The sequence below is a fragment of the Sarcophilus harrisii genome, chromosome 2 (assembly GCF_902635505.1).
Source record: "Sarcophilus harrisii chromosome 2, mSarHar1.11, whole genome shotgun sequence".
Taxonomy (NCBI): domain Eukaryota; kingdom Metazoa; phylum Chordata; class Mammalia; order Dasyuromorphia; family Dasyuridae; genus Sarcophilus; species Sarcophilus harrisii.
This window is the reverse complement of record NC_045427.1, coordinates 266,792,852-266,818,149: the sequence shown is the minus strand read 5'-3', so window position 1 is coordinate 266,818,149 and position 25,298 is coordinate 266,792,852. Positions and strand designations below refer to the sequence as shown.

At 36.9% G+C, this 25,298-nt stretch overlaps 1 protein-coding gene across 1 annotated transcript; it reads left to right on the top strand.

Annotated features, from left to right (window-relative positions):
* Positions 1–217: 217 nt before the first annotated feature.
* GATM (glycine amidinotransferase) lies at positions 218–24,973 on the top strand. Its single transcript, XM_031952238.1, has 9 exons — positions 218–373; positions 1,440–1,655; positions 7,844–8,039; positions 11,372–11,562; positions 14,435–14,572; positions 15,204–15,368; positions 19,997–20,060; positions 20,684–20,800; positions 23,900–24,973. Exons 1-9 carry the CDS (start codon positions 305–307, stop codon positions 24,010–24,012), a joined length of 1,269 nt encoding a protein of 422 aa, XP_031808098.1. The 5' UTR covers positions 218–304; the 3' UTR covers positions 24,013–24,973.
* The last annotated feature ends 325 nt before the right edge of the window (positions 24,974–25,298 follow it).

Below are 25,298 nucleotides of genomic sequence, written 5' to 3'. Positions count from 1 at the left end.
CAGCCGCGGCCGGCTATCTGCAGGCGGCTTCGGGAAAGCTAAAAAAGGAAAGCGCCGGGCGACCCCCGCGCCGCCGCCGCCGCCGCCGCCCTCGGGGCTGGGGCCCGCCCCCTGACCTTCCTGCTCCGCGTGGGGCCCCACCACCTGTTCTCGGCAGCCAATGGCAGCGCCCGGGGAAGGGCGCGAGGGGGGGAAACTGGCATATAAGGCTCCCCGGGAGGGGGGTGGCTCCGAGGCGCGTCTGCTGCGGGCCGGAGGCAGCGGCGGGCCACGTTGCGATAGCGGAGCAGCTGCGCTCGGGAAGATGCTGCGGGTTCGGTGCCTGCGCGGCGGGAGCCGGGGGGCCGAGGCGGTGCACTACATCGGTTCTCGGGTGCGTATCCCCGCCGCTCCCTTCCTCCCTGCGCCCCCTCGGCGGCGGGACCCGGATGGGATGGGGCTGCGCGGGGGACCCGGATGGGATGCGCCTGACCCCCCTGCAGCCTGCGAGCGTCCAGCCGCGGCGAGCGTCCAGCCGCGGCGCACCTGTGCGGGAGACGGGGGCGGGGTGGGGCGGAGAGCCATACGGCACACTCTGTGCCAATGGGGCTGTGCGAGCGGGCGAGCCCAGACCAACAGTGGGTCCTCCCTGGAACGGGAATAGTCAGACCCCGCCCCGCAGCTGGCTGGGGAGCACTTGGCCCCTCCTCCCTCCCAGCTGCCCGAGTCCCCAATGTTTCCCCCTCGGCCCGGCCGGGCGCTGCAACTTGTTGCGGTCCCTTTGAGCCTCGTTCGTTTTAAGCTGTTCTCCCACCCCCGTTACCCCCTCTTCCCTATGCGTCCTGCTTTAATCCAGTTTCTGGCTTCTAAACTCCGCTCTCCCGGAAAGAAGCGGGGGGTTCGTTTCCAGAGACGAGATGGCAAAGGCGGGAAAGCATTCCAGAGAGGAAAAGTAGCTGCTTCTCGTGGGAGGGAGTGCGTTTTCCCAATGCCATCCCAGGCGTACGTCTGTTTGCCGGGGACAGTTAGCACTGGTCACCTTTCACAGCCTTCCAGAAGGGCGGAAACCCACGCCCGAAGCCCGGCCGGCCGGGAGAGAGGATGTGCTGTGCTAGGCCCTGGGGACAGCGGGGAAAGCGACAAAAGCCCTTTCCTCCAGGAGCCTGCGACTCATGACGTTAGGGTGATGAGAGGTTAAGCGGGGGTGGCTTGAGACAGTTGACTAGGAAACCCCGATGGACCAGCGGGGAGGAAGGAAGCCGGGATCTGGCTTCAGGGGCAGGTGGGTGTTTTCGGGAAGATGCCTGTTCCAGGAAGAGACTGCTGCAGGTGTGGGGAGGAGGGTGCCTGGAAGGAGAGGGCGGCCCTTCTGAGGAACAATGAGCGCTCAGTGACTTGATCACCCACCAGGATAGGGCAGACGTGCACGGGGAATAATGTTCTTTCTTTCCTTTTTGAAGATTGGAAGAGTCTTTGCAGGATGGGTGCAGCGAGCTTTCCAGAGCACCCAGGCTGCAGCAGCCTCCAGAAACTCCTTTGCTGCTGAAGACAAGGCCACAGATCCTGTTCCTAAGGACTGCCCTGTCTCCTCCTATAACGAATGGGACCCACTTGAGGAGGTGATTGTAGGCAGAGCTGAAAATGCCTGTGTTCCACCATTCACCGTGGAAGTCAAGGTAAAATCTGTGCTCCAAAAGTTCCAAAAGTCTGTGCGAGTGTATGTGTGCATGCCTTCACCAAATGGTTTTATCTATTTATGATGGATTTTAGGTGTCCTGACCTGGTATTTCCTTTATGCAATTTAAGGTGTACATTTTGCTCCCTAAAGTATAAAAGCACAAAATCAGGTAAACAGATTTTCCTCGGGGGAAAAAATAGAGCCCTCTCAACATCAGTCTAGCAAGAGTTAGACTGCCTTTCAGCTTATATAACTTCAAGCTGCAGAAACTTATTAAACCAACTTAGCTACTTTATTGAAGATGGGCAATCATTATTTTTAAAGATAGCTTTTTGTGGACTGCTTCTTGGTCACAACTCCTGGGTTTTAGCCCCGGATCAGCCATACTCTGCTTACATTATCATAGGCAAATTACTTAATCTTTTCCGCTCTTGAAGATATAGCGTGAAGGTGTAAAATGAGATTGTCTAAGGTCCTTTCAGCTCTAAACTTCTCGTTCAGCTCATTTTGGCAGTTGATTGGAAGAATAAGAAATGTTTCTGATATTAAATCACTGTTAGAGCTAAGTCACTGAGAATCATTTAGGTTAGAGGAGAAAATACACTTAATTTTTAGGATTACATTTGTCCACCATAATCTTACTTTCGATGCTTCCTCCTGGTGTAGAAGATGATCTTGTGTTCCTACAGATTACCAGTGAAGCATAAGATTCTGTCAGATTCTCAGACTGGAAAGACTGTGAGTGTGGGTCAAGCCATAGTCTGTCATAGGAGGAACAGTTTAGCAAAGGGTGCAGAGTCTTATCACTGTTAATTTGGGGGTGACCTTTTAAAAATCTTGGTAACTCTCAAAAAACATCTATTTAGGTAAAGGAGAATTGCATTGGGGAAGATAGTGCCTATAAAGAAATTCTAGGTATTATTGTAGATATTAATAGTAAGTTAATAGTCCTTTGTAGAATTTTACTTATACTTTAAAAATTACAATTTATGTTCAAATGTGACATTTATATATAGATCTGTTCTAGTCTTCTGGGAGAATTAACATCATGTGGGTTCTTCAGAAGAATTTTGATTGATCAGAGAGAAAATAGACTGATTATCCCCAGCCATGCTGTACTTCTGTCCTTATGACAAATTCACAGATTCTTAGAGTAGAAAGGGACCTCAGAGGCTCCACACTCTATTACATACCCAACAGATGGGCAGCCAGCTTTTGATTGAAGGTCCCTAACGTCCACCCAAGGGTAGAGTAACCCTATCCCTTCTGAGTGAGGCAGGTCATTCTACTTTTTGACAAGTTCTAATAGTTTAATATGTGTTTTTGTTAACTTAATTACAACTTTCAAGCTGTGCTTCTTGTTTTTCTGTAAATAGAAGGTACAATTATTATTGGAGCTATTAGTCTAGCTTAATCTCTTAATTAACATGAATTTATTAAACATGGCTCTGGGCTAGATGTGCTAAGTGCTGGTTATATAGTCACAAAAGTAGAACGGGAAACAACTTGTACCTCAAAATTTGGAGAGTATGTGTGTGAGTTCATATCCAAACAAGGGGCATTTTTCTGTTTGTAAGTAAGTCATCGTATCATAACAGCACAGGATCTAGAAGTGGAAGAAAGCTTGAGATTTACCTTTTAATCCAACGTGCTTATTTTTCAGAAATTGAAACTTAAGAGTTGAAGCCTTGGTAGTGATTAAAAAGCCAGTATGTCAGAACTGGAATTTTGAACCTAGGTCTCCTGTCCAGAAACTTATTGTCTCTTGCTGCTTTTCTCTTTAAAAAAAAAGTTGACTTGATGTCTTTTTTTATATCAAAAACATATGGATATCCATATCCCGCTTAAAATTCAGTTCTTTGTAACAAATCTGAATAATCAGAGCCCATAGGGAATACAACATTATCCCATCATAGTTGCCTGCCTCTCTGCCAAGAGGAGTGTTTCATTTATCTGTTCTCTGGGATCATTACTGATTTTTCTATTATCTCAGGGAATGTGAGCCACAGCATGGAGGGGTTGAACGAGTCTCCCTTCCTTCTTCACACTCAGACCTGACCTCAGCTCTGCCCTCCGTAGCCCCAGGTCCAGAGGCTGCCCACATGTGGCAGGCAGGGTTGAGCAATGGAGGGATGGTCAAGACTGGAGGTGGAGGCAAAAGCTCTGGGTTTATATCCCAAACCGGCTGTTTTTTTATTTATTTATTTTTTATTATTTCTATGTCTCTGAATCGGTCATTTGACTTCTCCAGGACTCAGTTTTCCTCAAATCTGTAAGTGAGATGGCCTCTGAGGTCCTTTTTAGCCCTAAGACCCTAGAACTTTTTAAATGATATTTTCATGTATATAGTTGCAGTCACCAAGAATGATGTTCTTCTACACATGCTTATTGCATTGGAATTGTGTCTCTGAACGAATTAGATTATTACTTTCTATAAAATTCTCTTATGTGAATACATTCACATAGCACGGCTGACCCGTGTGGCCATTCCCCAAGTCATAAATATTCGATTCATTTTGGTTATTTTGCTTCCTTGTTGGCACAAAAAGTGCTACTATACCTGGAATACTTTGGACCCTTCTTTATTGACTTTTACCTCCTTGAGCAATATTCCCAGGAGTATCAGATTAGAAGCTTCTTGAGGGCAGGGATTATCTTTTTTTTACTTTTCTTTTTAATTCCCAGATCATAAATACTGTTCGAGTGACTGGCATCCCTGGGTAAAGGTTATGATTTCCTCAGCGATTTTTGGTTGTTTTTGGCTATGGTTATTTTTATGAAAAGGAACAAGGAAGGGCCATGTCATCAACAAGCCCCGTGCCTGCAGTTTGTGGTCTATATGGGAAGATGGACAGATGCATAGAGAGTCTGACTTATTGGCTAGATTGTAGGACTTTTGGATTTCAAGGTATTGAATGAACCCTGGCTATGGGTCCTTAAGGAAGTAGAATCTGAACAAGTCACAAAGAAGGGCAGGACTTAATGACTTGATGTCTAAAGTAATGTTTCCTTCCGTTCTAAATCTCTTAGAAAATTCTCATTCTGACATTCCAGATGAATATATTCTGTAAATAAACTCTCTGGTGCTCTTATTTGATTTTTACAGACATTAAAAGAATATCCCTTTTTATCTTCCTACATGGGAAGCTACTCCATCTCCTGGATCTTTTTGGTTAGCAAAACTCCCCCAAGATCAAACTCAAGACATGTTTTTAAATTGTTTTCTGAAAATGTTGACCTCATGCCATATGATATCGTTCAGAATCAGACTATTTAGAATTTATTATAATCTCTGTTCCGATTTGCTCTATAACCTTGGACAACTCACTTTGAAATTTCATGGTTTGGTGGAAAGAGTACTGGACTCTGGAGGTCAGGAGACTTGAGTTGGCCAATTGTCAGTTATTTATTGGATGTCTAGTCTTAGCTCTTGGACTAATTAGCTTTGTGTCATTGGGCAAGTTACTTTGTAGTTCTTGATTTTGCTTTCTGCACCTGCAAACAAATACTTCTCCCTACCAACCTTAAAAGAGTATGAGAGTAAGAGGATTTAACAAGTAAGAGTAATTTTTTGAAAGATTTTAACCACTAAATGAATTTTTACAACTCAACTCTTGTTTTAACTCCTCACAATACAGATACTATAGGCTAGCATGTTACAGAATTCCATTGCTGGGGTGGTTATTAATAACAGTAACTTTTTTGTCAATAGCTCCATTAATTGCAGCATGATGCTAATGAGACCAAGGTTATGGTCTCATATTTAAATTTTAAAAAATTAAAATTAAATTAAATTGATTAAAATTTGATTGTTTAGTTCCCAACTTCAATGAGCCATCTTGCAAATGAAGGTGCTAACTTTATTAGTAAAATAGATGAAGGAAGAAGAATCGAGGTAGAGAATGTAAATTGCTTAGTTCTTTATTATTAGAAAACTAATTGCATTCCTTATAGATGGGGGGACAGTTACATCATGCTTTTGTACAAGGAACCAAAATTAATCCATAAGCAGCTGTTTTTTGAGCTCTTGTTTTGAATCTAACACTATGTGGTACTACAAGATTCATCAAATTTCTAATTCCTTCTCAAAAGAGTATATTACTCAATTAGAGAAGTAATACATGTGCAATGAAATATTTAAGAAACAATATGAGATGCAATAAAATGCTAAATTGCATAGTAGAGAGAGCATATTGCATGGAATAGATTTTAAGTGTTGAGGGAATCGGGCAAAATAGCAGATGTTACATATATACATATTTTATAGTGTATATATTATTATTCTCAGTATGATTTTTTTTTTTCTGTAAAAGATGATGAATACTTGTTAATAGGATCATAGATCAATCGGAAACCATTTTCAGGCCATTCTCTTTAATTTATAAGTAGAAACTGAGATCCATTTAATCTTTCCATCATACACACATGCCCCTTCAACCAGGCTGTATGGGGTGGGTGTGTGGGGGTGTGGGTGGGGGTGTAGATTCAATATAAATGCAAAAGGTATTTCAAGTCACAGGGTTAAAATTAGTTCATTTTCCAGCTGGGTAAATAAGAAACAGAACATCTGCAAAAGTTCCTTGAATTTCCAAGAACAGCAAATAGCTCTTTAACCTTCACTTGGCTATCAGAAAATATAAGTACTCCCAAAACACCAAACTGAGAGCTCAGTAACACGGATAGCTTTTTTGTTCCTGCCGTCTTCTATTAAAATTACAGTGTGCAGAGCACGTAAAATGGTGCTCTTTATCCTGCAGACACTGAGTAAATGATTGTTAAGTAATTGAGCTGGTTCATGAAGGAGTGCAAATAGTTTCTATCTCACTCTTGGAAAAAAAAATTATATCCTGAGCACCTGGACCTTGTCCAACTGATTTCTAAGTCGAGTTCTCCTTGAGTAACCCTCATAACTTGTTCAAACACTTCCCTCTCCCTCAGTTCGCTTCATGTCTCCCTAGGAAAATTCCGCCCTGCCCAGAAGCCCCCCTGTAAGTACTCCTTGGGATGTGGTTCGGGTGAGCCCAGCAGTCACAGCCCATCCTCCTGTAGGTCCGCCTTGGCCTTTGGCTGTGGCCTTCAGGAGATGTGCTTGGCATGAAAAGGAGGGAAAAGTGAATGGGTGCCGGGCCTGGCTTGTCTGGAAGAACTCCAGAGAGTAATTTATTATCCCTTTTGTTAGCTTCTGTGCCAGAAGTTTGCTCCTACAGGGAGAGGCTGGAATAAACTCGCTGTGCCCCGCTGGACAGGGCCCGGTTTTGGCCAGAGCCGCTGTGAATCTGATCCCTTTTGTCTCATTGATTTGTGAGATTGTGGCCGTGCTGGTCCCTGTGGTTCATTCAGAACTCAGGATGAAGGCAAATAACCCATTGGTGCCCTGTCTTTTCGCCTTGCTGAAGGGCTTTTTCCAGCCACTCCTTCCTACCAGACAGCTGGTCCAGATCCCAGATCCCAGCTCCTAGCTGGGGCCCACCAAGCTCTAGTCAGGCTGCCCGGACTTAAGGTTTCGTTCAAGTGGTTCAGTTCCCTTGCCCCTTGCTGCTAGCTGCTCTCTAGGACTGTGAACTGTAGAGAAGGAGCAGGGCTTGCATCTGCTGTAGGAATGTTTTCATCCACGAAGCATATTTTTAGAGCTAGAAAGATTATTTGGTTCAACTTTCTTAACTTTACAAATGAGGAAACTGGCAGCACAGGTGAAGACTCTAGGCAAAATTCTCTAGGCACTCTAGGCAAATTCATCCCCTCTACCCTACCCCTATCCTCCCAATACATTGTTATCAAGGAAAACAATTTTACCTTTAGAGTTCTTACAGTCCCACCAGAAATGCTTTGATAGCAGTTAGACTGAGCTGAAAAGCCCCTGAGTCTGCCTTATTATAGCAAAGTTTATGTTCTTTGTTCACTGTCTGTCTCTTTTTACATTTCTCCAAGACTCAGAAACACTTAAGCTTGTGCCTCTGAATAGTGTGGAAATTGGCCAAGAGTATTCTGGGTATAAGACCATGCTATGGATGATAGGGGTATAATATCTCAAGCCAGGATGAAGATAATCCCAAACATTAGATCAGGAAAGCTGTCACAGTTAAGTTCGGTTATATAAAGTTGCACATTGCCCTCAGTGAGTGTTCTAACCCATCCTGAGTTATATTTTTCTTCGCCAAGAATTGATCTGCTTTCTTTTGCTTCTAGGCTAACACATATGAGAAGTATTGGCCATTTTACCAGCAGTATGGAGGCCAGTATTTTCCCAAGGAGCATTTGAAAAAGGCTGTTGCTGAAATTGAAGAAATGTGCAATATTTTGAAAATGGAAGGAGTGACTGTTAAGAGGCCTGATCCCATTGATTGGTCTTTAAAGTACAAAACACCAGATTTTGAGTCTACAGGTGAGTGATATTCTGTAGATTACTTGGATCATGAAGTTCTGGCCAGAGGGAAGGCAGTAATGACCTTCCTACTCTAGGAATCTTTTGCAAATTGTAGATTAATTTAGAAAATTCGTAGCAATGAAAAATGCTGGGAACTTTTTAAAGCCATCAGTTTGTATCATATTTTTTAGCTCATTTTAATTCGTAGAAGTTTCATGGAGAGAAGCAAAATCTTTTCCCAAATTTTTCAATTGTGGTGTGATAGAACTGGATTTAGAGGGTAAAGGATTGAGTTTGAGTCTTGATTCAACTACTTCCTCATTGGATGACCCTAGTTAAGGCCCTTTCAGTTCTCTGAGCTTCATCTCCAAAATGGGAATCATAACATTGGCACAACCTACTTAAAAGGGTTGTAAGAACTCCCAGAACTGCAAGTTTCATTTTAATTTGTCTCACCTATAGAAAGCTGTGTAGCCTGTACAGCCTTACAGATTGGTAAAATCCCATGTATTCTCAAGATAATGTGATTGTATTTCCATTTTACCTGAAGATTAGAGTTAATACTTTTAATCATTGAAAAGCTGTTCCTTCAAATATTTAATTTTAGACACTTCTTTAGTTTGTGTGAACAGGTGAATATCATTAAATTACCATTTTTTTTATTACATTTAATGGAATTTATGCAGTTTTCTTATTTTGTTTAGAATAGTAACCCTTAAATTATCTAATAGGAATGACTTGTCTCAACAATTAACAAGTAAAGAATAGAAGCAAGACCTTCCCTTCCTATTTCTTTATAAATTTAGAAAATTTTTATACTCTTTTAAATACATATGTATTGTTCTCTCTTGAACCCATTCCCAATATAAGTAGGATTCTAGGACTACTGATCCTCCTTCCCCATCTAATTTCTGTCAATTTTTCTTCTTGTCCCTCATTAGCATAACATGACTTTTTTTTCCTTTACCTAACAGTTTTGCTTTCTAGAATCACATCTTACTCAGCTTTACCCCATTCTTTCTTTTGACCTACCCAGTTACCACTGACAATCTTAGACATATGGTTTACATTTCCAGATACAAAACACCCACAGATTATCCTTATTGAGTCCCTTGAAATTAGTCTTTGGTGTTTATCTTATATATAAATTATGATTTTTTTAAAGAAAAATAATTAGAAACACACCGTGTTTCTAGACATCTAGGATACTCTAGATAAAGAGCTTATTCAGGAAGACTTTAGAAAATTAGTTTCTTCACACTATTTTTGTGCTTGTTAAATTTTCTCATTTATAGTTATGAAAATGAGGTCATGCTGATTTGTAATTTTTTACATAGTTATCTAAAGAACCATACCTTTCTGTATTACAAAAGATAAAATAACAAAGAAATAATGAAGCTGAAAGACATAAATGGTTATGGTCCAGTAAGACCTGGAAGTGGCTCTAGTCTTATAGTTAGGTTTCTTTATAGAGAGACATAAGATTTAAGGGTGGAACAAACTGTCAGCCAGACCAGAACTGGTCTCCAACCCATGAGTTGCTGGAGTTGAACAAAGCAGGCCAGATCCAGGAAGGATCATTGAATTATGATTGTCTCAAGTTGTTAGGATCATTGAACTTTGATCATTCAGTGGGTACAGAGTCAGAATCAAGAGTGGTGAGAACAGGAGTGCAGCACCGGGGTCAGTTCGTTTAGTAGTTACAAGCACCAGACTTGTTCAGAGTGATTGATTACTTTGTACTGCACTATGTTGGTTATAATTATAGCTCTCAGGTCAGGGTCTTCTGGGAAATGGGGCTAAGTAGTAAAAATCATAAATCCTGATTCTGCGCCTTTGCTTTAGCTGAGATCATCCAGAGGGTGAGTTGAAAGAAGTAATGTCAAAATCGGGGCACAACCTGCTTACTGGGCTTGGAAAACAGGGTGTCTCCTATCCCGACAAAACCTTAGGGATCATTCAATCCAATCCCCTCATGTTAAAGTTTAGGAAACTTGAGGCTTAGAGATGGACAATGATTATCCAAAGTGATACAGGTACTAAGTAGTTGTTTTTTAAATTAATGTTTGTTTGATGCTTGTTAGTGGCTAAACTATTGATTATTTTTTTCACTTGATAGTAACTCATAAAATTTTAAAATTTACCAAAACATTTTCCTTTCAACAGACTTTTAAACTAGATAATGTAGATATTATCTATATCGATTTACCCACTAGCAGTGTCCACACACATCCTGAAGTCCTGACAATAGCTTCAGTGCACCTTCTCTTATACAATTGTAAGTAGTGGAGGAAGTGGGCAACTTGGTTTAGATAGAGTTTTAGACTTTGAGTCAAAAGAACTTGTATTCAAATTCTGCCTTTGACACTCTCTTCAGTGTCCTCTGAAAAATGAAGATGATAATAATACCTATCTCTTGATGGAGAAGTGATAAATTAAATATGCAGAATCATCACACATTTTGAGATGTGGCCATTGTGGGAATTTGTTGCAAAGATTTTGTTTCTCCTTTTCTTTTTTTCCCCCAGTGGTGTGGGGAAAGGAGGAAGGAAGAAAGAAGAAAATAAATGTTTATTAAGAAAAATAAAAACATCTACCTTAGGTTATTGCAAGAATGCATTTAAAACACTGCAAATCTTAAAGAACTATTTAAAAGTGAAAATATTTTCACTGTTGTCATCGTTATACCAGTGAGCTTACCATGACTGAAACTCTGAAATCCATTTGTAAGCAAAGCATCTTTTGCCAGGAAAAACCTAGTTTTTCCTAGGTGGAAATCCTCATTTTTGTGTTGTTATACCCATTATATTTAAATTTTTTTCACTCCTGATCCCTTTTCACCCAAGAAATTTTTATATGACTCTGGTATAAGTATACAAAATAGATATACAAATCAAACACTTACTACTAATAAATCATATTTTCACAATCCCCACATTGTTATGAGACTTTATATGGAGTTATACACCACAGAAAAGAAGCTTGGGGTCTCAAGAAACTTGGTGTTGATTTGGAGGTTCCAATTTGTAATATTAGCACCTTTTCAGCTAAGGATTATTTCATGCCTTGTATTTGTACTACAAAGGCTTCTAGCACAATATCTGACACATAGTCAAACGATGCTTAATAAATACTTTTTGATTTATTGCTGAACCATAAAGAATTGGGATTTTGATAATATAGAAGCTACATATTTCATTCAGTACAGGAAAAAAATGTAGTTAGAGAATTTGGTACCCCAAATATGAACTGTTCAGATTTCATGCATGGAATTGTTTTTTGTTTTTAGAATGCTCTGTTTTTAAAATTTTGATATTAGGATTATTTTTAAGACTTTCTGACCTTTTCAGGTTTGTATGGTGCAATGCCAAGAGACATTCTGATAGTAGTTGGAAATGAAATCATTGAAGCTCCCATGGCATGGCGTGCACGCTTCTTTGAGTATCGAGCATACAGATCAATTATCAAAGATTATTTCCATCGTGGGGCTAAGTGGACAACTGCTCCTAAGCCCACAATGGCTAATGAGCTTTATGACCAGGTACTTTCTTAAACTATGCTTATTAGTGTACTTTTTTCTGCTTAGCCCATCAGAAATATCTTCTAATGTTGTGAGTAGGTTTGAAATTGCAGGTTCTTAAAATTATTACTTATTTGCTGTTGTTTAAGTGATTTTTTTCTATTATGAATTATAAAATCCAAAATAATGGATTGTTCCACAGTTGAATTCACTCTGATTATGGGTTCTATTATCATCTTGGGCCTATACATCCAAATTAATATTTAAAATCATTGAAAAGTTATTTTTTCAGATTAATTACAGAAGTTTCTATAGTTTGTGAGAGGTAAGGATTGCAGAGTTTGTGTCCATTTTTATCTGATTGAATTTAACGGAATTCATTAAAATATCTCACTAGTAATGATAGTTTTCAATTTTCATTTTAGTTGCAAATTTTTTTGGAGAGGTAATTGGGGTTAAGTGACTTGCCCAGGGTCACACAGCTAGGAAGTATTAAGTCTCGTTAAAATAGAGGCCTTAAATTAAAGAATGTTTTATTTTAGCAGTTACAAAGAAATTTTAAATGTACAGTCACATGCTTGGGTTCAAAAATTTAATCTTACAAATATAAGATTACAAGATCAGAAGATCTTGTAAAATTTGGAGGTTGATATAGCAGTAGGGATAATCATGGACTGTGATTCCAATATGAATCAGCAATATGACATGGCAGCCAAAAATAATTTGATCTTGAGAATCATTTAGAGAAGCATAGCTTCTGAGAATAAAAAGTATTCTCAGTGTATAGCTATGATCAGACAATATTTGGAGTTTTGTGATGTGTGTTCTAGTTACCACAGTTTATTAATAGGGATGTTGATAAACTGGAAGGAAATTGGAGGAAAATATCTAAGATAAAAGGTGTTGAGTCTATATTATAAGATCATCAAATGAATGAACTAGAGAAATTTAACTTAGAAGAGAAGACTTGAGGGACATGGGAAAGAGCTGTCTTCAAGTATTTAAAAGATTTGTCACGTGGAAAAGAATTGAGTTTTGTTCAGTTTGACTTCAGAAAATAAAACGAGGAGCACTGGCTGGAAGTTGGAAAAAGGCAAATTTAGGCTTAATGTTAGGGGGAAAATTCCTAATAATTATTATCCAGGTTTTTTTTTTTTTTTTTTTTCTGAGACAATTGGTGTTAAGAGACTTGCCCAGGGTCACAAGCCAGTGTTAAGTGTCTGAGGTCAGATTTGATCTTTGGTTTTCCTGATTTCAGGGCTGGCGCTCTATCTATGGCACTGCACCATCTAGCTGCCCCAGAACACCTTGAAATAAGAAAATTTCAGACCGTTGAAATATAGGACACCCAGAAAACTTATTCTATACAGTCTTTTAGTCCATGAACAAAAAGTGATTTTTTTTTTTTAGTAAAAGTATAGAATTTTCCAAGTTTATATATTATATATGTATATATTTCAAGAAGGAACTTTAATTCTCTACATTGAATATGCATGAACTTCACTGAATAACAAAAATGACTGGCTGAATTTTTTATGGTCACGTGATAATTATTTCCAAGATATTTTATCTCTTGAAAAATGCACTAAGGAATACTATGATTTGTTTTAAACTGACATATGCTGTGTACACTTACATAAAAATTTAGTTGGACAAACAAAGACTTGCAGATTACCTGCAAAATAATCTGCAAGTCTTACATTGTGATTGTAATTTATAGCTAAATAAATGTTAGAATGAAATATACATATCAATGTATGGCTTACAGAATTATGTTCAAGAAGAATCACACCACCTGTCTCTAAATATCAGAAAATTGCTGAGTACCCTAATTCTTTTTCCCTGTTCACATGGTCACAAGTTTTCTATTCACATGCTTTCACTTAGTTTCAGAAATGAGTAACACAATATATTTCTTTTTTTTTTTTTTTAATTTATTTAATAGCCTTTTATTTACAGGATATATACATGGGTAACTTTACAGCATTAACAATTGCCAAACCTCTTGTTCCAATTTTTCACCTCTTACCCCCCCCCCACCCCCTCCCCTAAATGGCAGGATGAACCAGTAGATGTTAAATATATTAAAATATAACTTAGATACACAATAAGTATACATGACCAAAACATTATTTTGCTGTACAAAAAGAATCAGACTCTGAATTATTGTACAATTAGCTTGTGAAGGAAATCAAAAATGCAGGTGTGCATAAATATAGGGATTGGGAATTCAATGTAATGGTTTTTAGTCATCTCCCAGAGTTCTTTTTCTGGGCATAGCTAGTTCAGTTCATTACTGCTCCATTAGAAATGATTTGGTTGATCTCGTTGCTGAGGATGGCCTGATCCATCAGAACTGGTCATCATCTAGTATTGTTGTTGAAGTATATAATGATCTCCTGGTCCTGCTCATTTCACTCAGCATCAGTTCGTGTAAGTCTCTCCAGGCCTTTCTGAAATCATCCTGTTGGTCATTTCTTACAGAACAGTAATATTCCATAATTTTCATATACCACAATTTATTCAGCCATTCTCCAACTGATGGACATCCATTCAGTTTCCAGTTTCTAGCCACTACAAAAAGGGCTGCCACAAACATTCGTGCACATACAGGTCCCTTTCCCTTCTTTATAATCTCTTTGGGATATAATCCCAGTAGTAACACTGCTGGATCAAAGGGTATGCACAGTTGGATAACTTTTTGAGCATAGTTCCAAACTACTCTCCAAAATGGTTGGATTCGTACAATATATTTCTTAAATAGCATACATCATACTAATGGATTCTCAGTTGAGTCCAAATTTAAACCAATATTCTCAGTTGCATTAGTTGCCATATTTTTCTTCCTTAAAACTAATGTATTGATTTAGGTGTTGTTTGTTTTTCCTGTTAGAATTATCCAATCTATTCCGTAGAAGACAGACACAAATTGGCTGCTCAGGGAAAATTTGTGACGACTGAATATGAGCCATGTTTTGATGCTGCTGACTTTATTCGAGCTGGAAGAGATATTTTTGCACAGAGAAGCCAGGTAGAGAAGCTGTATCTAAAATGCCATGCTTTACTGTGTATTTTCTATTTTAGCATAAATTGTTAGACCACTTTTTATTGATTATTGATTTTTTATTTTTTTCTCAATATTTGTTTTTCCAATTACATGTAATGATAGTTTTCAACATTCATTTGTGCATTTGTTTTTGTTTTGTTTTTTTTGCTGAGGCAATTTGGGGTTAAGTGACTTGCCCAGGATCACACAGCTAGGAAGTATTAAGTGTCTGAGGTCAGATTTGAGCTCCGTCCTCCTAACTTCAGGGCTGGTGCTCTATCCTCTGCACCATTTAACTGCCCTCAACATTCATTTTTGTAAGATTTTGAGTTAGAAAACTTTCTGTTTTCCTCTCCCCAAGATAGTAAAGTGATCTGATATGGATTATACTCATTTTAAACACATTTCCATATTAGTAGTGTTGTAAAGAAAAATGAGAACAAAAGGGGAAAACCAAGATTAAAAAAAAGGCAAAGCTAAAGGTGAAAATAGCATGCTTCAATCTGCATTCAGTTTCTGTAGTTCTCTCTCTGGATGTGGATGGGGTTTTACATCCCAAGTATTAGATCCACTTCTGATGGCAAATTGTTATGATTTTCTTTCCTCTTATTTTCAGGTAACTAATTACCTGGGCATTGAGTGGATGCGTAGGCATCTTGCCCCGGACTATAGAGTGCATATCATCTCCTTTAAAGATCCTAACCCAATGCATATCGATGCTACCTTCAATATCATTGGGCCTGGTCTTGTACTTTCCAACCCTGACCGACCCTGTCATCAGGTAAGAGAATTAATGACCCTGGAAATAACAAATATGACTAGCAGCTGACATACCCACTCACTCAAATAGCATTTCTGTGGGAATTGAACATTTCTAATTTAATGACTGTTACTGAATTAGATTCCTTTTGATTATGTTCAAACATTGCTTTGATGGTGTGTGTGTGTGTGTGTGTATATATGTGTGTGTGTATTTTTATATATATAAAACTATAGCATAATGCTGGTGATAGTGGGATTCCATTGGATGTTAACTTTGGCCATTTCCTTTTGTCAAAACTTTAGGTTCATCTGGATGTGTTCATATACATGTCATGTACGTGTGTGTTGTAAAAAAAAAAAAAAAACAAAAAAAAATTATAGTCATTGCTACACAAAACATCTATCCTTCTCCTCTTCCACTCAATACCCTATTTTATAACAAAGAATAACAGTTAAATCAGAGCAATCAATACATACAGTAACCGGGTCTGACAATGTATTCAATATTCTAGTCCCCAGCGTTTACCTGGAATAGCAGAGAAATGTTTCCTTATGTGTTTTCTGGCACAAATATTGATGATTTCAATTAATCACAGTTTAGCTTTCTTTTAGTGTTTTCATTTATTACATTATGCATATTGTTCTTGTTCTATTTACTTCACTCTATGTTAGTTCATAAAACTTCCCGTGTAATTTGAATTCTTTATTCTTTATAATTTTATGGCAAAATAATATTCTATTAAATAATACTCCCTAGTCAGTGGGTTTGTTTCCTGTTCTTTACTCATGTTTTTAACAAAGAAGTGCTTTTATTTCATAATATCACAAACAAGATGATGCTCGCACGCCCAGGGCCAGTCCTGTGGGGTAATAAGATAGACATCTTTCCTCTCCTCCTCATTGTGACTCACTATGGCCAACTCTACTCTGCAGAGGAAGATGGATCTGTTGCATGTAGTGGTCTTTCCTTGATCTCCTCAGGCCTCCTGCTTCTGCTCATTGCCCCCTACTTCCACTTGGACAGATGAGAAGTGTTTTGTTTTCAAATTTCTAGGTAGCAATACAACCAACTTTGCAATAATCTTTTGCCACATTGCTACTTATTTCTGTACCATTAGGAGAATAAATGACAAGGTTTTATATTTATTTAAATTTAATATATTTGCTAGAATGGTATGGGCAAATCATGGCATTAAGGAAACGTAGGGATGTCGTAAGGATCTTGGGAGTTAGAAACCATCTAGGGATCTAAACAAGAATTCTTTCTACAACCCATCCAACAGGTAGTCAGCGGACCTTTGCTTGAAGGCTGCTAGCAGTGTGGGAGCCCTATTGTCTCCTGAGACACTCTGTTCTATTTTTGGATAGCTTTAGCCTGAAGGAAGTTTTTCCTTGCCTCAAGCTAATTTGTCTTTTTGTGACTTTGATATTAATCATGATGATAAAGCTGACACAATATAGCACTTGAAGATTTGCAAATTGCTTTTTATATATTGTCAATAGAGCCTCACCACAGCTCTATGAGGGAGGTACTTCTGATCATTTTCCTTATTTTACACATGAGGAAATAAGCTTAGAAAGGTTGTGACTTCCCATGAACACTTTGCTAGGAAGTATCAGACATCCCCTGGCCCTTTGTTCAAGTGCATTCCTTGCTTGCTCTCCAGCCAGGGGAACAAGACTAATCTTTCTTCCAGCTGACAGCCTGTCAGAGGTCTGAAGAGAGTTAATTATGTCCCTCCTAAGTCATCTTTTTCCAGGCTAAATAACCTGCGTCTTCATCCAGGCTTCACATAGCATGAACTCGGGCTGCTTTGCCTGCTTTTCCTTCTCTGGACACTCCACAGCTCCACATCCTTCCTATATCATAGTGCCCAGAACGAAGCCTCCAAATAGTCTGACCAGGAACTTACCTTAATGTGTCCAAAGACTTCCTTGCTCTCTTGGCTGCTCCTTCCAGGGATCAAGCCCACTGAGCTAAAACTAATTTTCTTAACTTGAGCTACTATCCCACTATACTACTTCTACCTTTTATTTATAAAGTTGATTTTTTGAAACCAAATAATATGAACTTTATTGGGATAAAATATAATTTTATATTTGATTTGTCCCAGTTCCAGCAATATTTCATGAATTTTGTCATTCATTAGCTCTTCCCTTCATTGTGATTTTACAAATTGGATAAATACGCCTTTATTCAGGCCATTGATAAAAAGTGTTTAGTAGTACAAGGTCAAGCAGGAGCTCTATAGCATGTCACTAGAGAATTGCTTTCCTAGACACATGTACTCTTTGGTCTTGCCCACTTAGCCAGTTGTAAGTCTACCAAATCACATTTTTCCTCTGGACTCTCTTCTCTTTTTTTCTCTACAGGAATAATGGGATAGACTTAGTCAAATGCTTAGCTAAAACCCTCATAACTAGAGCATTTCCCTGATCCACTAGACCATGTCAAAACCGGAAGTTAGGTTTGTTTGACCTATTCTTCCTTTAGTCATGCTGCCTCTTGGTGATCAGCACTTCCTTTTCTAGGGTTTACTAATCATCCCTATAATACTTTCTAGATTTAGGGAATCAAAGTTAAATTCAGACTGTTGGTTCACACACCCCATTCTCTATTTTTTTTTTTTTTTTTGTAAATCACCGATATTTTCCCTACTCCAGTATCATAGTAACTTTAGTTCCCCATAATCTTTCAAAGATTTACTGACAGTTGATCAGCAATCACAGTTGCCTTCGCCTCCCCCAATACCTTGGGAATATAATATTTTTGGCCCTAGATTTTAACCTCAACAAGGACGAGCTATATGTTTATCTTTCTGCTTACCATGGTTATCAACTCATTATTAGTGATTTTTGTTCTAAACTGCCTAGTCCAAAGATCATCAATCATTAAATTCCATCTTCTCTCTGTTCAGTTATAATTATCCTACCCATCTCTCAAGAGACTATCCTTTCTTTGATGTTCCTCCTTTCTTCAGTATGAATTGGGGTGGGAGACATACATACACACACTTTTTTAACTTTACTGGTCAGCCTCAATTCATTCTGAATATTAGCATTCCTGACACAGTTGTTATCCTTTGTAATTTTTTTTTATCTTTTTCCTGTTACTTGTCTGCAAGTGTATTTTAAAATCTAAGTTGGTTCATAAATTCCTTTAAAGTGCTATCAGTCTCTTCAAATAGCTAGCTCCTTCTTCCTCTTCATAGGAATTGTGTATTTTCAGAATTTCATTTTTGAGAACTTTTCATTTCTTTTAGATTTATCTTCCTGAAGATGTCTATGACTACCGTCTCTTTCTGAATATGTTGAAATCTCTTTTATTTTCCTGAAGATGTCTATGACTACTGGCTCTTTTTCTGAATATGTTGAAATCTCTCTTCCCTAATTCTACAATGTCTTTCAAACTAAAACTAGTTTTCCTTCTCCTATATCTAAAATAGAGTAATTCCTTTTCTTCAGAATTTTCTGTCCTTTCCACTTTTTCTTGTTGGTAGTCCAGAACAGAATTGCCCCTTATGGATTTCAGAACCTTTTGAATAATGAAATTACCATTTTAGCAAATGAAAAAAAATTACTTAAACTGTCCTGCTCTTGGTCAAGAGAGGGTTCCAGCAGATGATAGCTTAATTGAAGTGACATTATGATGTCATGACTCTAGGCCAGGTTTGTAATCTGTTTTCTGAGTTCTTCCTGCATTTTCTCTTTTTATTCATCTAGTCTGTAATATACTGTAGTTGGTGGCAATATTGCTTCTATTTCAGTTTCCATTTTTTTTTTCCCACCAAATTGTTCTTACCATGTTTTCCCATCCTGGTTCTTAAATTTCCTCATATGAATTCCTTTTTTAATGTAGAATGTACTTTTTAACAAACTCCATTATTACCTGTCTTGGGTGTCTACTCTGGAGTTCTACTTCAATACTTATGAATTTGAAATCTTGATAATCAAGCCCTTATACAACATATCTCATAGTATCACAGCCCAAGACAGGATATTGAGCTAATTTAAGTTGTTGAGCTGTTGGCGTGGAATGGGGAATCAGAACAGTTTGGCTTATAGTCTTAGTCCTGCTATTTTTTTTTTTAACCTATCTTTATTTTTATCTATGTAGCCTTGAATAAGCCTTTAGTGTCTTGGTTTCCCTCTCTATAGAATAATTTCCTATGCTGTCTATCTCAGATTATTGTGGGGGGATATAGGTGACATAATATATTTGAAAACCATTTTATAAATTATGAAGTACCTTGAAAATAGAAGGTATTTTTATGATTTTATGAATAGAACCTGGTTAATAAAAGTGAATCTTATTCAGAATCATTTTTCAAATGATTCAAATTTTTTCAAATGCTAATAACTTGAATGTTTAAAATTACTGGAAATATATAAAAAGCACAAGTTCACCTAAAATGTTCATTAGTCATTATTAAGTATCTTAACACTTTCAAAACATTAGGTCAAATTTTTTTTGCTTTGTAATATATACAATTTGTATCATACCCAGCTTAACTGTTGGTCATAATCTGAATGTTTGAAAAATAATTGTTAAAGTTGGGAAATACTGAGATGTTATTTCAGTTGGAATTATTCATAAGGGCTGTCAGAGAGCAAGAAATTAAAAATATTTTTGGATTTTTCTTTTAGATTGAACTTTTCAAGAAAGCAGGATGGACTATAGTTACTCCTCCAACTCCAATCATCCCAGATGGTAAGAATTCTTTCTTGGATTTTGAACTTATTTATATGAAGTATGAAGTTTAAAAATTTGGGAAAATGTTTCCAAAAAGAAAGTAGTTTTTAGGATTCACTTTCCTCTTTTTAGGACATGAAAAATAATGGCTAAAAGTAATAGAAAATTGTTTAAAAGTTCATTTAAAATGTTATTTTGTGAAATCCAAATATGTCATTATTAGAGACTGATATTTATATTTGTGTAAAGATTATTATTTTTTTTTGAAATGGAAGATACTGGTATTAATTATGTCTTTGTTTTCTTTTTTTTTTTATTTAATAGCCTTTTATTTACAGGATATATACATGGGTAACTTTACAGCATTAACAATTGCCAAACCTCTTGTTCCAATTTTTCACCTCTTACCCCCCCCACCTCCTCCCCTAAATGGCAGGATGACCAGTAGATGTTAAATATATTAAAATATAACTTAGATTTGTGTAAAGATTATAAAAAAAGTACAAAGACCTAGAGGAAGGGAATTGCTTTTAGCATAGAATCACTGTTACCTTATTCTTATCTTCTTTTCTTGAGAACCTCTCATTTAAGTGGAAATAAGAATGGGTACTGAGAATAATTATTGACTTTGTTCTTTTTAGACCACCCACTCTGGATGTCATCCAAATGGCTCTCCATGAATGTTTTAATGCTGGATGAAAAACGTGTTATGGTAGATGCCAATGAAGTTCCAATTCAAAAAATGTTTGAAAAGCTGGGTATGTTCAATACGTCAATCTTTTAAAAATTACACATGAAAGAGTGAAGCTAAAATGAAATTTAAAAAAAAACATCATTCTGGGTGAGAGCAGTATTTTATTTCTAACAGTGGTACCAAGGGACATTTTGTAGAAAAATACTGTATTTTGCCTTTCCATTATTTCAGCCTAAAAAATTACATGTTTTCACATATATCTCACTTTCCTTTAGTAACCAGTTCATAGATAATAGCTCTCTAAACCCTTCAGGGACCAATGAAAACTTTATAGCTCATGTGTGGGAATAGCTACTTTACAGGTAGCCATGTGAATTGATCAGCTATATTTAAATGGGGAAACATGAAGAGCTGTTTACAATTAAATGAAATGTCAATGTGCTTTTAATAAGCCTTATTAGGATGCAGCTTTCTTAATGTTTGAAGTGTGAAGTAAAGTATTGGGACTCATCTGAGGATATTTATGAAATCTTTAAGCTGGTGAGGAAAAAATAATGAGCAGACTTTTTAATTTGGGTCAGAGTTTATCTTTTTTTTATTTTTTTTTGAAGCTTATGTCAGCTATTTTTATAGTTTTGAAAGGGATTTTTGAAGGGTACAACTCTTGATATGGCTTTTAAATACCTGTAAATAAAAGTATTTTCCTGTGGGAGTGTTGAATTTCAAAGCCAATTAACTAGATTTATGACTTAATCTTACAAAACTACAAATGCACATATTTCTTAGGTCTCAGTTTTGAGATACATGATCCTTTAATTTTAGATTGATCCCAAGACTAGGAGTTTTTCAAATGTAATGCTTGACCCCCTTGTGTCTTTTTAATCAGATATCCAATATTTGTATAAAGATTGTCTTGCTTCTCAAGGATACAGAAAGCTTTTTTTTTTTTGGAACCCCAAAATGTTATAAGATGCCAGATAAGTTACCCTGTCCTCATGGATATCTTTCCTCTCTGGGTTTTTCATGATATGATTACCTAAGGCTCTGCCATGTTTGTTCATTTGTCCTACCTCTCCACTTTCTTGGTAATTTAATTGACTTCCGTCAATTCAATTTCATAAAAGTTATGAAAGTTACTTCCAGGTTTATATTTGCAGCTTTACTGTCCTAGAATTGAGTCCCAAATCATAATTTGCCTATTGGACATTTCAGTCTGGATGTCCTGTAACCACTTTAACTTCAAGGTCTCCAAAATAGGATTCATTATCTTTTCCCGCCAGCCCCCCAAAATCCTGCTTCCTAACTTCCCTACTTCTATCAAGGATACCACTGCCACCTAGACATTCTGCCTTTCCCACAACTGCCACATCTTGTCCGTTTTATCTCTGATAACATCTCACACTTGCTTTTTCTCCTTCCATAGGCTCTGCCCTGGATCAGGCTCTTAGCACTTTTTCATTAGCTCTCTTCTTAGTAGCTCTTATATATATCACCTCATTTCCCATCTCTGTGCCTTTGCAAAGGCTGTAATTTTGCCTGGAATACATTCCTTTTTTACTCTTGCATCTTAAAATATTTAGCATCCTTTCAAGCTCAGTTCAAGTGCCTCCTCTTCCATGAAGGTTTTTACTAATACTCTTTTGGTACTTTCTTTCCAGAATTATCCTGTAGGGCCAGCTAAATAATGCAATGAATAAAAAGCTGGTCTCAAAGTCGGAAGGACCTGAATTTAAAACCAGCCTCAGATCCTTAAAATCGCTTTGTGACCATGAACAAGTCAATTAATACTGATTGGGCCTCCTCCCCCCCCCCCCATTACCTTTTCTTTACTTGACATGTTTGTATATTTGTTGGTATCTGGTATTTCCCTGCATCTGATATTGACTTCTTGAATATTTGTTGGTATCTGGTATTTCCCTGCATCTGATATTGACTTCTTAAGGGCAAGAATTAAGGCTTTTAGGGGATTGTTTTTGCATTTCCAGTGCTTGGCACATAGTAGATGTTTTAACAAGTGTTTGTTGATCAATTATTCCTAGTTTTATTTATAATAATTTAAACCTGTAAAATGGTAAGCTTAACAGGTAACTTGTAAACTAGTCTGAAGTCTATCAGTTTTGACAAAATAAATGTTGGGTTATTTTGTCCTGCCTTTTAAAGGAGACATTACTATCTTCCTATCGTTGAAATAGTAATCTGTTTTAAATTAAGTCAGAAATAATATATATACATATATATATATATCAATCATTAAAAATTTTATTTCCCTTCTACATATTTAAAGCCTATTCCTTTCTTGTCTAATTCAAATCTCACCTTAGTGAAGCCTTCTCTAATTATTTCAACCCATTTTTATTTTCTCTCCTTGTTGCACTTACTGCCACAGTTTCATCACCTCATTGTATGTTGTCTGATTCTCTCAATTTTTTATGTGTCTTTTCCCCAATAAGTGTACATTCCTCAAAAAAAAAAAATAAAATTCTCAAAGGATATATTAGATAGTTAGTGGTTAGTAGGTTAATAAGATGTTTAATTAGCATAGATATCATATGTATACCATGGCACACTGTTTTGAATTGTGAATATAAAATTGAACAAAACTCTGGCTTTTTAAGTTTTATGGATATTTTATAAGGTATGGGAAAAGATTCATTCATCATTCAAGGTTAATCTCCTTCCACATTGGGGTGTATGTGTGTGTGTCTATTTTATATATATATATATATATATATATATATATATATATATATTCTCTCCTGAATTGGTAGGATAGGGAGGGAGGAATGAGAAAGGGGAGAATAAGCATTTATATAGCTCCTACTTCATGCCAGACACTGTGCAAATATTGTTTCATTCGCTATTGACAATCCTTTGGAATAGGTATTATTAATGATCTCTGTTTTACAATTAAAAGAGTCCCACAATGAATTGTCCAGGATCAGATCGCTAGTAAGCATCTGAGATTTCATTTGAATTCAGGTCTTGCTGATTCTAGATTTGGAGCTCTACTCACTGTGCCACTTAGATGATGCTATATATTTCACTATTAACCTTAAGCCAGGATTTCTACAATTTACAATCCTCATTTTCAGTTTTCTTACTTTGAGGAAATTTAGTAAAATACAATTTCTTGTTTAAATCTTGTCTCTTTGTTTTCACACAGGTATTTCGACAATTAAAGTTAATATTCGTAATGCCAATTCATTGGGAGGAGGTTTCCATTGTTGGACCTGTGATGTCCGTCGACGTGGTACCCTTCAATCCTACTTTGACTAGAACTGACCAGATGAGTGGTGGTGGCTACTTAGCTTGAAATAAACCTACGAAGCTTGGGTGTAAGCTTCATTCTACTGCTAAAACAAATGCATGAACTAGCTATGTAGTGCTTTAAGCAATCATGTCCTTAACAGGAGTCTTGAATCTAGCTTATTCTCACTGTCTTCCATATAAGGGAAAAAACTTTGGGCTGACTTTTTGAAGCACTTTGTTTCTACTCCTGAAGTCCTTGACTTCAAGTGTAAAAAGTTGACAAAGTATGTTTCAAGGTAAAGGTTAGCTGCTAGAATAACTTGGCCACTAATATTTAACCATCTACCTCTGTTTAATTTTCTATCCAAAAGGCAGCTTGAAATGATAGCCCTGAATTTAACATTCTTTTTTTTCTCTGTTAAGTAGTGTTTTTTGTTATTTTTTTTCTAAGTAAGAAAAGTACTTAAGTACTTAGATTTTAAATAGTACCAGATAACTGCCTCTTTTTCTAACAGTATTTTTGGTTAATTTTTTTATTTCTATTTTTTTGAAGATAAGCTAAACTATGCAAATATCAAAGAGAATTCTCCAGGAATTTTGTTAGTATTTCCATCTCAACATTCAACATTAATGTTATTTGCTTCTAAAAACATTTTCATATGACTTACCTCATTTCAAATGAAATATTTTGTCCACATTTCCTGTTATTTCTAAAGTTCTTATAGAAATATTAAATGTAGCAAGATAAATTTGTAATTTCTCATTTCTAATTTTTTTGATGTGTACAGTAGCTATACACTATTACATCTGCAAGTTTCCTTTCTTTGGTCACTTAAGGTTTGTTTACAAAAGTGCAAATTCTAGCTGAGAGATAAGAGCATTCAGTAATTAATGGAAAAAACTACATGCATATGTATGACCTGGCTTTAATGTTGGATATTAGACATGTATTTTTTATGCTAATAAAAATGTTTGTGTTCAAAACAAATTTTGTGCTGATTTGACATTAGCTGAAACCTTTAAAATAAAAAGATATGAAGAGACTGCTTCAGATTGAAGGTTGAATATTAGGTTCTAAAGTTAAAATATTGTTTGTACTTTGAAGACAGGTACTTTGGTACTATATTAAACTGTCAAGTTGCTTAGCACAGTCATTTTTTGTTGTTCCTTTAACCTGAGAATGTGAGAATCTTTCATAGATGACAGACTTTCGAACTGGAAGGGAAGAAACTTTAAAGTTCATATATCTTAAGAGATGAAAAAAAAACTAAGGCTCTAAAAGTAACCTAAGTGCTCAGGGTCACAGAGGTAAT

Coding starts and splice junctions, on each gene's coding strand:
- GATM (XM_031952238.1), top strand. CDS start 305: ATGCTGCGGGTTCGGTGCCTGCGCGGCGGGAGCCGGGGGGCCGAGGCG. Junction 1,656..7,843: donor CATTCACCGTGGAAGTCAAG/GTAAAATCTGTG, acceptor TTTTGCTTCTAG/GCTAACACATATGAGAAGTA. Junction 14,573..15,203: donor TTTTTGCACAGAGAAGCCAG/GTAGAGAAGCTG, acceptor TCTTATTTTCAG/GTAACTAATTACCTGGGCAT.